This window comes from Athene cunicularia (genome assembly GCF_003259725.1).
Source record: "Athene cunicularia isolate RWA chromosome 7 unlocalized genomic scaffold, athCun1 chr7_part1, whole genome shotgun sequence".
NCBI lineage: Eukaryota > Metazoa > Chordata > Aves > Strigiformes > Strigidae > Athene > Athene cunicularia.
The window spans coordinates 27,049,659-27,065,111 of NW_020799107.1; the positions used below are offsets into that span (position 1 = coordinate 27,049,659).

Below are 15,453 nucleotides of genomic sequence, written 5' to 3' on the forward strand. Positions count from 1 at the left end.
CCAAGACCTGGAGACTACTTTGGGATGTCAGCTTTCCCAGCGCATGCTGGATGAAAGCTGCATCTGAGCAACACCAGCTAAAAATAAAAACTATTCAACTGAAGCTAATGGCGGGTTGCCACAAGTTATTGCTCATTAAAGTGAATTGTCAGATGCTTAACTTCAGCTAATCATTTCCTGCTGTGAGATCGGCCTGGTATGAAACATACTCAAATGTGGGAAGGGGATTCACAATAACTAAATTTAGCTAAGGGTGTAATTTCCTCGGACTCCCTCTGTAGTTAATGGAAAGAGAGAGGCTCCTACAGGCAGTGATTCCTGCTCTGCATCACCCTTGGGCAGAAGTGTGCACAGCTCCTTGACTGCCGAGAGCAGGAGGTGAGCTGCTGCCTGCCACTAAAATGAGCTGCTCTGAGTGATAGTGTTTGCCCATCCCAGCTAACTGAGTGCTTGTTTTCCTCAGATTAGGTTTCTACCTGGAAGTAATGATCAGGATGTTGGATATTAAAGGCTAGAGATAGGTGACCATTTCCCAAAGGCAAAACCCATATGCAAAGCCCCCCCGGATCATCCCCTGCTTTGCAGTGTAGCTAAAGGCAACTCTGCCGATCATCCTTATCTCAAGACGGCTCTGCTTTCCCATTTCCAAGAAATAGCAGCTATCCAATAAAGAAACAGTGCATTCCAAATACTGTGTGATTCATTTAATTTTTAGTCCTTTTTTTCCTGTTCTTCTTGGAAGTTAGTCTTTTTGCATGTTTGGCAGTGAAACAGAAAGTGAAGATTTGAGTTTTTATATTACAGCAATTGGAAAGTTTGTCAAGCATGTCTACTTTTAGTGTAGGCTACTTTCTCTATTGAACTAGAAACTTTTGCATAAAATATTTAACTCCATACCACTCTTCTTGAGTTGGGACAGAAGTAATTTCATCCATGTAAATGGAATTGTGAGAATCCTGCCAGATTGATTTGTGCCTTTTGATGTTATTTCCAGCTTGAAGCTTCAAGTGATACTCCAAGACACAAACGGAAAATTCAGTTGAACCTTCTCAATTCCGCTCATTTCCAGGAGATTATAAAGTTAGGGAGAATATTTGGACCTTGGAGGAAAATTTGCATTTTCGTTTCAGTGACATAGTTTAAACATGTCTTTACCCTCTGGTGTGAAATTGGGTCCTTTGTGGTCTCATCTCATTTTTGCCTCAAGCCAAAGCACGGAGCACGTCTGTGGTTGGACACGTGTAGAGTGGCGGAGCAGAGCTGGGAGTGGATGGGGATCTGTGGAGGACTTCAGGGTGATTTTTGCAATTTCATTCTGAAAGTTTAACATACTTTTAATCTAAAGGGTTTTTCAAGCCAGTTGTCCCTTCTCTTTGTCTGACATGGACCCTGAAAATTTCCTTGTGTTCACTTACGTTCTTTGCTGGAACCTTTTTGGAGGCAGTGCCTGAGGAGCTGGTTTCTCTGTTGACATTAAAAGTTGTCAGATTCATTATTTACATTGTTGTGAACTAGGGGAATAGCTGTAAAGTGACTTTGTACTATTCAAATATTGTTACCTCCCAAATTTTTGCAAATCCATGCCAGGTTTTACAGGCAGAATAGGCTCTAACACTAAAACTGGGATCAGTACTGTCATCTGCTTAAAGCCACAAAGTTTTGTAACCCTGACTCGTGCCAATAAAAATGTTTCACTGAGTGTGTTTTGGACATTTAATACAAAAGCTCAGAAGAGACCAAAGAAGCAGTTTTCATACCTCGTTCTGCCATCTGTTGGGTAGAGCCTCAGCCCTTGAAGCCCCTGAGATCTGAGGTGGCTCTCACAGCAGCATTTCCAAGGGAGAGTATAAAGCCTCAAGAGCTGAGAGCTGTGGACTTGAGCCTACAGCCTGTATGGTGGAGATGCTTGTGGAAAGGGCAGGGGAGGGTGGACTTTGATAGCTGACTCTGTTTAGTGTAAAATACTAACGTAGATTACTAACGTGTGTTTTTGTAGAGTCTGTGTTTGTGCATGGGCTGGGTCTAGATGACTCCTGCTTTCCAAGATTTTCTGGTACAGATATTTCCATTCTTCAGGAAATAATAGCTCAAGTAAAGACTGAGTTAGTCTTTCACCCACATCTGATTCAATTCCGTCTTTGTCAGAAACGTTAGTTTACAGGAATCACTAAATATGGAAAATGGGTTCTGTCGAGCACAGCAGAGCGAATTTATGTGCTCATTGGTCAGATTGCCATTATTGGCTTTCATTCATGAGTGGAATTATTTTTGCAAAAAGATTGTTGATTTAAATGCACATGCTAATAGGATTACAGAGTTCCCATTCTGGCTCATCTTCTTTGACTTCTGTGGAAAAATCCTCTTCTTGCAGGCTGTTTTTCTGAAGGGAGAAATGGAGCCACACATAAATCAGAACATTCGCCTCTTCTCACCTAAAGCAAGATTGTGTCCTGCCATAGTCACCTGTATTCACAGCTATATTCTGTATTAACTTCTGGTTATGGAAGTATATTTCCTTCCTATCATATATCAGCTGTAGTTAGTATGGACCAAAAAGAGAAGAGTGATGTTTTCTTCTGAGTTGTTCTGAGAAGACTTTCCCTTTCCCCGTAGACAGTCCGGTGCTACATGAGCCTGGTCAGACAGACCTCCCCTCCCATGTGTGCTCTGGGGAACAGGGAGGTAAAAATAAAATGCCTTGTATTTATGTTCCAGCAGTAATTCCTACTGACTCAAATGGGAATACAACCGTGCCTCTAAAACAGGTCTATGAGATTTTCATTTTTCCTTTCACCCAAGGTTGCACAGAACTGGAACCTTCCATTTTTCCAGTAAAAGATCTGTGCTTTTATAGATGTCTGTTCATTTGAGCAACAGCAACAAATATTTCATGCCTCCAGCAGTGCAAAAGCTCTGAATGTTAAAGCTCTTCGGTCTGGCTGAGTATCTGTCACAGTCCTATTGCCAGAAGTTTCTTGGAGGTTTGCTTAGGGGCGTTTTGGAAACCATCATTTCTTCTGTCTGAATGAATGGTTTGGCCAGGAAATCAATCTAGCCACACTAGACTGCTGACCTCCCTACACCCATTTTGCTTCACTGAATACCTTTTTTTAGACATGTGTGTCCCGGGACATTGGTGGCAAGATGACTGCTCGCTGCAGCTCTGTGCCAAGCCCTGATGTTCCTGCAGACCTGCTGCAGTACAAGGGCAGCCACTGCTTTGCTGGTCCTTGCGGGCAGCGGTGGCAGCCTGAATTACCATGCAGTGTGCCGCTGCATCTTTTCCAAAGTGCTGTCTGACTTTTCTTGAGCAAACTGTGTTTCCGAACATCTCTACCAATACAGTTTGCAAAGCACATATGTGATAGTGCTTTGCAAGCAGAGCACAGTAACAGGTCCTCCTCTTCTGCTTGATCCACCTGCTGTCTGGATCTCAGGCTAGTATCAAGTGTCATGATTAATGTGTTTGTAGCTGTACGTGCTGCAGAAGGGGTGGAGCTCACATAAGCATGGCTTAGGAGATTGTCTCCAAAGTCTTTCCTGGCATATTTTTTTGTGTTGCGTGTTTCTGTCTTTCATTTTGTGAACTCTGCTTTTCCTTGAGCTCCAGTCCTGCCTCTGCAACCATGTCGAGGTGACCTGCATTATGTGCAAAGGAAATCATTCTCAGCAGGCTTGGCAAACAGCAAGTGTGACTTGCTCAGAAATGTGTCCATATTTGCAGTTGCTTTAAAAAAGAAAGGGAAAAAAAAAGGTTATGAATATTGGGTAGTGAATGTTTGGCAGTGGTGGGAAGTGGGACGATGAGATGGGAGTGCTTTGTACATGTGTAGAGTGCTGGGTAGAGCAAACTCATACCACCTCAAAGGGCTCCTATGGTGTCTGGGGAGCAGGGAGATTTATACCAGCCTTTCTCTCTTACCTCCCTGCCTATCCTCCAGCCAGAGGAGATTGCATTACAGTGCAAAAGCAAGATAAGGCCACATTTCTAGTCTTGAGTTATGTGGGGCAAGCTCTGTCTCAGATGCCTTACAGTGGTCAGCCAGGGCACTTCATCAGACAAGGAGAAAGAAGACTTCATATCTCTCAGGGTTGTGTACAGCATGGCCCTACTGAGATTTAGTAACCCCTTAGTAAATAGCCGTTTTCATCACCAAAGGCATGACCTTGAGTGTGAAAATCCAGAGCCTCTTTCAAGTGGGATCATTGCACAGGGTAACACATCTCCCTTTGGAAACTTTTGCATTGGCTTTCATCTTGGCTTGTGGCTCTGGAGGCCTGATGTTCAGTCTGCAGAGGTTTCCTGGCTCTAGGTTAAACTTTGGACAAAATTCCTGCAAGTGGGCAAGGGTGGGCTGTGGGCCAGCTCGGGACTTGTGCTGTTTCTGCCCACCTGCTGCCTTACCTGGGATGATGGGGAACAGTGACTGACCATCGCTTCCCCGGGACGTCCTTGAGCAAAGTGCTGTGTGTCTGTCCGTGTCCCGGCCATGGCTGCGCTGCCTGGGGAAAGGCGAGGGAGCAGCGAGGCTGGGGCCTGGCCCTGTTCATAAACCCAGGGGAGTTTTCTGGTGGGGAAGGGAGGTCTCTGCCCCTTCCGTCACAAACTTCAGGGTTCCTGGATTTGGCCCTGCCTTGAGCCCACTGGGCTGAAGTAGGATTATGTGAATCAGTAACAAATCCTTGAGGTGGGCTCCCTTCCATTACAAAAAGTGAAATTGTCAAGGTGCCATCAACTGGAGGTAGGGGTTTGGTCTGTGTTACTTCCAAGCTGTAGTAAAAAAACCCTCTCTACATTAATCAACAGAGATGTGGGAAGGTCAGCTTGTCCTCAGTTCTCCTCAACTCCCCCCTGAGCCCAGTCCCCAGCAAAGGCAGTAAGTCCAGTGAGCCTGTGATACGGCTGCTTGCCGCAAATCATCCCTGACAGCAGCAGCCTCCACACAGTGATCACTTCCAGTGTTTCTCCTTCCATGACTGAAGCCTGGCTCCTTTTGAACCAGTAATTCCCAAAGTTTATCCTGCTGCAGCAGCAGTGGGAGCGCAGAGGGCACCCTGCTCAGCTCAGCCCCCTGGCGAGGAGCCCTCGAGCTTCCTCTGCTGCCTGTGGGGCTTTCGGTGCTGCTGCGGGGACAGAGGGCCGAGGGCGCTTGCAAAATCCAAATCACCATCGCAAAACCTTGAATGTTGCTGACGCAAGGTGCGCTGATAAACTCCCAGGGCCTCACGGGGAGCCTGCGAGAGGAGACTATCTAAACCCTATTGAGTGGAAGATAAGCTGGCTACTGACAAGTATTATCTTGCACTAGTTGATTTAGTGCTACTTTGTGTGAATGAAATAACATCAACAGGAGCTGGCTAAACCCAGGCCTTTTTGAGATGACTGCTACTTTACCCCTGTGGAGGAATGTCAGAAAAACCCCAACAGCTCCACCTGGGATCCGTCCTCCTCCCAGCCCCTCTCATGCTCACTCCTGTCATCAGAAGAGACATGATTTGAATTTTCTTCTTGTCTTGGAAATGAACTTTGACTTCCTCTAGCTTGTTACAATTTTTTCCATATGTTCTAAAAACCTAACTTTTGACCTCAGGTATGTAATAAATTATTGGTTCAGCTTCTTTCTGACTGAGGCTGTCTATGGATATAAAATGCTCTAAAACATTGTAACTCTCGCAGTCTGCATTGTACAAGCAGACAAGGCAAGCTGCAGTCTCTGCTTGGTGCATAGCTGGCTGTGAATAGCAGCTCTGCCCAGCGGGGTAGGGGTCCTGCGTGCAGGTAGCAGGAACTGGCTTCTAAGACCATCTAAGTAATGATTCCCTGCGAGAGTAGCCGTCCCTCAGCAGGTGTGCTACCCAGTATCTCCAATGATATTTATTGCTGAACTGAGAATATCTTGATGCACCTGGCTATTTTTATGTGTTGTAATTTACGTTTTAGTTTTCTTCTGGGATGGATAAAAGATTCAGAGACAGTCATCTAAAAACATTTAATAACATCAGCTGACTGCTTTCTGATGTACAGTCACAGATGTATCTTACAGGAGTGTGACAATTACTGAAATCTGTAAAAAAAAAAAAAAAGTTTACTTAAACTGTGTGAGATAAAACGTCTCAATCCCTGATTGATCCTGGGAAGGGAGTTGCCTTGCCATGGTTTTAGAAAGGTGAAAGTAGGACACGTGTTCCTAAAGGGCAATTGAGAAATCTTCAAGCAACTTGTTTGCATTGGTTTTAAACATTTACTGACATTGGCATATGTTTGGTCTGCTGCTTTTGGGGGCGAGTAGGGGAAGTTGCACCCATTTCTAAGGTGCTCGTCTGAACATGTGTATCGATAATTGCGGTTGGATACAGTTCAGCAGAATCTCCTGCTTGGTTATAATGGAAATCTTTTTTTGATTTTAAGCCTGCCCTTTATCTCCTTCTTGGGAGTTTCCTTTGCTTTGAACAATTTGTCATCTTTTGTAATTGTTCATTCCAGTTTCTTAGTTCTAGGAAAGGTGTGAAGTCTTCTTACAAATTGCTTTCAGGGGCAAAGGAGATAATTTTATGGTGCTTCAAATAACCTTCAAAAGTTAATAAGTAGTCTAACTAATAGTATTGTCATTGGAGTCTGGAAACAGCTGAGAAACATTTATGGAATTGGAACACGACAAAGTGTCAGTGGCTGTCAGGTCTCCTGTAGTAATCTGCTTTTTGTGTTTATTTTTTTCCTGGCAATTCACAATGAAATCTGTGGGAAGAAGCTGAGAAATTCAGCACTTAGCATGAAATTCAGGCTTTCATCAAACACTAGGTAACTTTGCTGTCTGTTATCTTTCATAAGGACAGACATTGTGGTAGAAAATCAGAGGAGTGTGTAAGATTGTGAAAAATGCCTGTTGCAGGGCATATTCCTCTCTCTGGTGTGCATTAAAGTTTACACAATGGCCATAGGTCACGAAACCTTTCACTGAGGCAGCTTGTATTTTCATGCTTAGGACTGCCAAGAGTGTGATGTGCATTAGGAAATAGGGGAGGTGCTGGTATGATCTCTCACCTCCATTGTTTTCTTTCAGATGCATATTCAGTCTCTTCCAATGACAACGGGGGCAAGTCTGATTCAGTGGCCAACTTACAACCTCAGCCATCCCTCAACTCCATCCAGAGCTCTCCTGGCCCCAAACGCTCAACCAACACCCTGAAGAAATGGTTGACTAGTCCGGTACGCAGGCTGAACAGCGGGAAGACAGAGAGCAACATCAAGAAACAAAAGAAGGTGCGAGATGGCAGGAAGAGCTTTGACCTCGGTTCACCAAAAACTGGAGATGAAACCACGCCTCAAGGAGACAGCGCAGATGAGGTGTGTGTTGGTGTTTGTTGCCCAAAAGATCATATCTCTCTGATAGTCTCTTCTGTGGTATGTGATTCACACTTGAGTAAACACATTTCCCTTAGGGTCTAGAGGGAACAGAGAATCATGTATAAAATTGCATTGATTGAAGCTGTGTTCCAAACAGCATTGTCATCCAAAGAGCAGTGGAATATATAGGGAACAGAATGTCAAAGCTTGCATATGTTGTTGTCCTTTGACTAGATTTGTGTTTTAATAGCCTATTAGAAAGCTGCCAAGCATAGAAATGAAGTTATTCTTGAGCAGCTGTTATCACTTTTTGCTGAGGTTCATATCACCTTTATTATACCATGGCAGTGTAATTCTTTGTTGAAAGAAAACACTCAGAGAAATAGTCATGTTTCCATTAAATCTGTTATGTGTTTGTAGCTGAAGTTTCTCTGCAGGCATGTTCTTTGCCAGAATGGCTCTTTCCTGATAAAGCGAATAAGGAATTACAAGCCAAAAAGGGAGAAGATACTAACTGAACTGAATGTACATTTTAAAAACTGTACATTGAGCTGCTCTCATTTAAATTAAAAAATACTTTTCCATCACCACACAGACAGCTGTAAATGCCTTAGCTGCTTGGGTGGCCTATGAACTGTATTTCTGTAACTCTTAGAATGCACCAGGATTAACCAGCAAAATCTTACATCTTTATTGCATCTCTTCCATGATGCTTAGCATTACCTGCAATCCTCTCCACCCGACACAATATTGAGCCAGTATTCATATTAACAGACTCAAAGCCTGGTGGTAGGGCTCAGGTATCTAAAAAGATAAAAGAAAGCTGTCCCTGCTTCTAATCATATTTAACTTTTCTTCAGAAGAGCAAGAAGGGTTGGGGAGAGGATGAACCAGATGAAGAGTCTCACACACCTCTTCCTCCTCCTATGAAGATTTTTGACAATGATCCAACCCAAGATGAGATGGTAGGGCCTCCTCTACTATAATAATTTGCTCTTGAAGTGCATTTCTCACATTGTTGTCTCACAGTGGTTTCATAGTTGTCTTCTACTATCCAGGGCCTGGACTTGTCATTATAAGAGACTTGTACATGCAAAACATAATCTAATACCTTTCACCAACTGGATTTATGAATGGTGCTGGACTAGCAATGTAGCACTGACTTCCTGTTTCATGACAGGTCGATCATGTGCTTGTGTTGTGTGCAGTCAGAAATTCCACTCAGGCTGATAATGCATGTTCTCCACATCTGTTTTAAAAGTGCCATTGGTGTCTGGCAGTATCATCAGAAATGCTGTTTGGTGGCAGCATGGGCCCAAGGAGTAGGACAGATACTGGAGTCTGCTTGAGTCCAGAAATGCCACCTTTACCAAGAGTTAGATAGCTTGGGCTCTCCACTCAGGCTTTGTGTGTGACTGGGATCCAGGAGTGTTGTCAGTCTGTGCCCCACCAGCCATTCTTCATTTTTAAGTGCTTTAAAACTTGCAGATGAAAAAGCCTATCCAGTGCTATCACTTGTCATTTCTGGGGTTATGTGGCTGATCATTACTGAATGGTCCATCAGCTCCAGTTGTCTCAGAAGTCCTCAAGGTATCTGAGGTCCCTCTGAGGAAGGTAGGAAAGGCTTTGGTCTGCCCATCTTTTTGTACCATGCTGGTGGTGGGTAGTTCTTTGATGTTAGCTAGGGTTTCTTGAATGTTAAGTCAGAATTTGCTGTGGTAGGTGATGCGGTGATTTGCAGAGTCCTTTAGTGGCTCTCCTGGACTTGGGGTGAGAATATGGCTATGACAGTGGTTTGTGTTCGCAGTCGGTGCGGGTCCTGTCTGCACATGTCCTCCCCCACCCTTTCCTGGTGCTGTCATCTCCCTTGTAAAAATCCATCCTCCTGTTTAGCTGTTTCCTGCTTTCCTGCTGGCATCTGTTTTTAGCACTGCCACTTCTCTGTCTCTATCCTCTGATTGTAATTACTGCATGCAACGAAGCAAGGATAGGAGAGATTAATAAATTGTTGGAAAAAAAACAACCAAGAATGTTCTTGGGGAAGGTTCAGGCAGGAGTTTGGAAACACAGAGAAAGAAGGGCGCAAATATTTCTGAGACTCAAGGAGCAGAATGATGGAGGAAAGGATTTAGGGGCTTGCTGCTAATCTTGTCAGAACTGTTACGACATTGTGGTGGCAGCAAGACCAGAAGGAAGCAGCTGGAGTCGTGGACTCTTGCCCCTCCGAGCGCTGCATGTGCTGCTGGCTGGCTGGCAAGGGGCAGAAGCAAAGGTCGGCAAAGCAGAGCTGTGGTGGATCCATGCCCAGCACAATGGCAATTGCTCCTGGCTTGTTCCCCGTGGTGTTTAGCTAAATGTTTTGGGGTTAGTTTGCTTTTTGTTTTGGGGGGTGTTGCTTTGTTTTTTAAAGAAAAACAAAACTGCTTTAGCTCAGGTCACTATCATGCCATGTGATTTTAGTATTTCTTAAATACTTTCCTGACAGCGCCAATGTTGTAGAACTAAACTGTTTTCTGCTCCAGATGTCTGAGCTTTATAGAGTGTTTTGGCATCCTGTTTCTTCACCCGCTCCTAAAAGAGAAGATTAAATAGAGCAAGATGCATCAGAAATTCTTTTGGTCTCTCTTTGTCTTCCCCTGCTCACTTCTTGTCATGGGGGAAAAAACTTGAGTGCACAAACATGGCTCCTGAATTCCCTGGCACAGGAGCACCATGTTAGCAATGTTTGAGCCATGCTGGAGCCAAAAGCTCTTTAATGGTGTTAATTTGGGCACAGCTCAAAATGCTCATGTCCTACTGCTTACAGGCACGGGCTTAGGTTGGACCCGCAGCAGCACGGGGAAGTAGCAGTGGTAGGTGGGAGATGTCTGCACAGTGCAGAGGGTGGCACCTTACCCTGAGCCCATCTGCAAGGCAGCAATAATCACGCCTTGCTGCTCCTGGAGGCTCTTGTAAAGACAAATGCAAGATCTCTTCATATTAGAAACTCATAATTTACTTTCTGGGAAATAGAGACACCATTTTTCGATTTGCCCCACACAAAACAGACTCTCTCATCAATCACAGAACAGTTTTATCTAATCCTGAAAGACTTGTAGGCAGCAAATGTTTCCACACTCCCTTCAAAATCCTGCAGTTATTTACTTTTCAGAGATATTGAGCAATTTCAGTTAAAGAAGTGAGAGCAACAGCTGTTTAGTGCCTCCAAACACTGGACTCTTCCTGCTAGAATGGTTATGTTTAGTGGTTATCCTCTGTGTACTTGTCCCATATATCTTCAGAGTCCCTATTTTCAGTCTTTTTTTTTTTTTTTTTCCTAGACATGTCTGCATTGCAGGTGAAACAGGCTGTCTGAGCTTTTACATTTGTATGAGATTCCTACATTACCAGCCTAATTCCTCAATTACCAGCCTGATTACCTGTAGTTTTTGTCGTTGTTGTAATTAGAACTGTTGATTAGATGTATTATTTGCAAAAGACAAGGTGATGAGTGGCAGTCTGTTCACGCTTCTGCGCTGTCACAAGGCTTCTGTTTGGGATTGGTCTCCTTTGCCTTTTTTTTCTCCTCCTGGGGCTATATCACTCAACATGAGCAACCTCCCCAAAGGGCCTCATAAAGAGGTGGCCAGATGCCTAACTCCTGCCATCACATTTCCATGTCTCACTCCCACCAGCACTATTTAATCTCAAATATGTGTTCATTGGCACCTGCACAGTGACTTCGCTGAAACAGCTACTCTCCAGAAGACCTTTATTAAGCAGCTGAGAGATGAATAAGCTTTTTAATAATTTTAATGCAGAATTTATAAAAATTTAGCTCTGCTTTAGTCTGTGTCAGCCTGCCAAAAGCAAGTTATCAAAAGGCTTATAGTTTTACTCAGTGCTTGTATTTCATTCAGAAGAAATGTATATATAGGTGAGCTAATAAATACCAATGCCCACAGCTATCACATGACTTTTTTTTTCAAAGTGAGGTTTCTTAGGACAAAGACCAAGTGGTGAAGAGGTCCATATAGAACAAAAACCTCAAACTAAAACAGTATTTCACACAGAGGCCAGTCTTCACAGCACCATAGGGTATCATTGGGTAGCACATTGAAGAGGTCTCCGTATTTCTGGAGATTTGTCACAAGCAGCAGCTATTAGCTGTGGCTACCTGAATGTGGAGACACCCAAAGACATTACATTATATCTGATACCTAAAATCAAATACCTGAGACCAGCAGACTGGCATAGAGAAGAGAGAGACTGAAAATATTCTAACTAATGTCACCAGTGAAAAGTGGGCATGTCCAAAGAGTGTTTCTGCCCTCCTGTGCCAGGTACCTAGAATAGATGAGATATGTAGGGGTGTTTTCTCTCCACTGATTGCAGAGAGGGGAGAGATAAGATCCACATTTTAGATGGCTGAAATTGCATGAATGAGAGGTGTCATCTGAGTTCATTTGGAGTTGCAGTTGATCTGTGGGGAAGGGAGAAGGAATGATTTGTTCCCCCATGCCTCCCTCCCTTATTGCCTGTAATTCTATGTGTACCTTGTTCTTAACTGCATTTATTAAATATGTATGTATGGGGGAGGGGGTAATTTCTTACATCTGCAGTAAGAAGATCAATTTTCTGGAGCCTGTAAGACCGTAGATGTCCTCTGAAGGAGGAACCAACAGGGATTAAGAGTATTTAGCCTGATTGCAAATGAACTTCAGTTCTTTGATGCTGTTCCCTGGTTCCCAGCCTTGGAACTGCTGCAGGGAGATGTGCATCCAGAAGTGGATGGCAATTCTGTGCTCGTCTGTTATGGTGACACTCACTTACCTGACCATGCATGTGGTCCTCTAACCCTCCAGCTCCCCTTCCACATTCATCTCCTGTCTCAGAAGCTGCTTCTCTGACCGCTGGTTTCCTACTCCCTTCTCATCCTGCTAACTTGCTTTTCCTTTGCAACCTGGTGTCTTGCAGTCCTCTTCTTTGCTAGCTGCTCGACAGAGCTCCTCTGATGTCCCAACTGCCGCGGATCTTGTCAGTGCAATAGAAAAGTTGGTCAAAAGTAAGCTGGTAAGTTTAGTGTTGTGAAAACTGTGTACACAGCAGGCCTAATATGACTCTAGAGAAGGTCTTTAAAATTTAGCTTTTGTTTCTTGTTTCCTTGCTTTCCACCTTCATCTGCTATGCTTTTATTAACCCTATGTGCTCTACTTCTCAGTAGAGTGTCTGCTATTTTTGCTTCCCTTGTGAGATGAAGCCTACATCTCACGTTGCCATGTAGGCTCTGCACTACATTGTCAAAAGGCATTTTTGGAGAAGGCTTTGCAGAGCATGAGCTACTGTACTGTACTCTTTCTGGGGTCTTGTTGGTATTCAGATTTTACAGAGTGGGATGGGTTTTTTTTGTTTTAAAGCTTGTTCTGAGGCACAGGAGTTTTACTACCCAAGACGTGAACTTTGTTTGGTATTTGTCTTCCCTGAAAAGACCCTCTAAAGAGTAGAACTGCTTGAAGTATCACAGCTGTGTTTTAATTTTAAAAAGATTCATGTGTCGCTTTTAATCTGCCTTGTCGACTCTTTCTGACAGGGAGTAGAATAAGCAATAAAAATGCTCTGGGTTTAATTTGTTCAAAAATTTCAGTATTGTGCACTCTCCCTGTCTGGTCCCATGTCTGTTGGACAAGGAGTAATCCTGTTTCATATCTTGGCTTCTCTTAACTTTTTCCTGAAAGAGTTCAAAATGTTAATATTAAAAGCCTAAACCTTTTTCTACATGTCCCAGAACCTCTAAAATTAGTAACTTAATTAACAAGTGGGTATTAAAGCAGGGTTATAGTGAGCCTACAAAGGTTCATTTCCTTATGTATACTGGAAGGATGAAGAGAGTAAAAACAAACAGAAAAACCCACGGTAATCATCAAATTACTGTAGCTCTGTGCAAGCAGCTTTATCTAGCGAATCATTTCAGAGGGTTTTGGTATTTTCTCAGTTTGAGATGTTGGTACACGAAGATAGTCAGCATTCAAGGGGTTCCTGATAAGGAGGAGTAAGTGGGAAGGAACTCTTTGTGACATGGGAAAACGAGAGGGACATTCCCAGAAAATTTATTCAAAGTAGTTTGATTCTATTGAGGGACTAACAAATTGAAAAGCATTTCATTAATCCAGTTAGATGTATTTTCAGAGGGTATTTTGTTTTCTCTCATCCGCATGCAGGCCATTAGGTCAATTGCAATTGCTTTCCAAGGATTTGGGGAAACTTTAATTATTGTGGAATGTTACTCTGTATCCATCTATTTCTGTTTCATTTTGTGTTTTACTTCACTACCAAGAATCCTCATTCGGTCTTTGGCAGAAAAACACTGACCATGTGTAGTTTAATATTTTCTTCTGATTGAGACACCAGGATATTTTCAGGTTGTTTTGAAATAATTTGGAAGAGTTTTCTCCTCCTAGGGCTATTGGAACATCTTTTCCCACCTTCTAGCAAAGGGAAGTTTTCTCTGTTTTAATGCTTTTTTTTGTGGAGGTCTTATGTCAACTTAAAACTAGTTTGGTTGTGTTTCACTAAGTCCTTCAGAAAAGTATTGCAGAATACTCTGCTTGGTTTTAGACTGCAGTATTGATTGCAGAACTGACTTGAAACAGAAAATAACACTGATGATGGAATTCAAGGATGATGTTTATTCTATCGTTCTTTGGGGTTTGTTTAGACCCTTGAAGGAGGATCTTACCGAGGAAGCTTAAAAGATGCCACTGGCTGCTTAAATGAAGGAATGATGCCTTCAACTCCCCCGCGAAACCTTGAAGAGGAACAAAAAGCCAAAGCAATGAGAGGCAGGATGTAAGTTATCTTGATGGTTCTTCTTTCTGAAATACGCACCCAAGGAGGACACATAGCTGCACTGAAAGAATACTTTGTTGTCAGTGAATGAGCATGGAACTGGCGGTAAAACTGTGTTCTGCTTGCTTCTCTTTTTTTCTTAACCTGTAAAAATACTTTATCAAAGCACTTGCACACCCCAGAAGTTCAACATTGCTCTTTAAAATGTACAGCTTTTACCCCAGATAGCAAATACTTGTTGCTGTAAAAGCCTCTGAACAGCCAGACGAGTATTACTGAGGTGTTTGCCTTGGTAATTACTATGTTGCTAGAGGTGAAATCAGCTCTCAAAGGGGAATAATGTGGTTGACCTAGTTATCTACCTTCAAGGCAAATAACAGAGGATCCCACTAGGATTTTTTGAATGAGAGAATATTTTGTTGTCTCAGTTATTAGCAAAGGAAGGGGCAGAATTCAGATGCATTTGTAGTGAAAACATACCACTGAGGAGTTTGGCAAAAGTTTCATTTAGGAAACTCTCATGTTCATGGTAATGGAAGACAAAAGAAATGGTGACAGTTCATGAAGTTGATTTTTTAAATTATCTGTACATTCCCTTAAATGTAACAAAAAGTAACGCTTGTGCCTTCAAAGCTTATCATGATTAAAGCATTTCTTAAATGAATAGTTCAGCTGAAAGGCACAGAGAATTGGAGAAACAGAATGAAGAGTTATATGAAAGAAAGCTGAGGTAGCTGTTTTCTTTATACTGCCTCTTACACTAACAGCAGTAACTGCAGTGATCTAATCAAATAGTAGGCTGAGGGGAAAAGTAATGGTCTGTACGGGTCTCATTGGAGTGTTGTAAGGTGAGAGATAGAAGAAGAGCAGCCCATTTGGGAAAGATGCCAAGCAGGGAAGGAAACCAAGTCAGGGGAGAACAAGGAGGTAGTTAAGAGTAGAAGAGGAAATATGAGCAAAGTGACACAGGTCTGTGAAAGCCATCATTTGCTCCTACAGTTTATTATAGGAAGCCAGAGAAGCGATAGAGTGAGGGACTGGATCAAGTCCCAGCAGCAGGCAGACAGGAACATGACATTCCTGGATGTGTTTCTGAATGGGAGAAGTTTTCTACTAGGCAGCCGTCAGCCTGCCCGCAGGGAACATCTCTGCCCACGCCTGTCTCCTAAAAGCTCCTCAATATTGCAGGTTCTTGGGTTTCTCTGGTAGCAATTCATTCATTAGATAACTGGCAACTAACTGCAGGTTGCAGTTTTAGTGCAGAGTCCTTTGCCACTCTAAGC

General features: G+C 43.1%; 1 protein-coding gene across 17 annotated transcripts in view; it reads left to right on the forward strand.

Moving 5' to 3' along the window:
* Positions 1-15,453, forward strand: part of KALRN (kalirin RhoGEF kinase) — a 360,200-nt gene that overhangs the window by 292,624 nt on the left and 52,123 nt on the right. For 11 of the 17 annotated variants that reach the window (XR_003398843.1, XR_003398844.1, XM_026853030.1 and 8 more), the window contains 4 exons: positions 7,062-7,345; positions 8,206-8,310; positions 12,302-12,397; positions 14,040-14,170. Coding sequence is in view for 15 of the 17 variants with exons in the window: in XM_026853030.1 (XP_026708831.1) it covers positions 7,062-7,345; positions 8,206-8,310; positions 12,302-12,397; positions 14,040-14,170 (616 nt within the window). In the remaining 2 variants the exon portion in view is untranslated. The remainder of the gene's footprint in view (positions 1-7,061; positions 7,346-8,205; positions 8,311-12,301; positions 12,398-14,039; positions 14,171-15,453) is intronic. The other 6 variants (XM_026853028.1, XM_026853040.1, XM_026853031.1 and 3 more) reach the window with 3 other exon arrangements.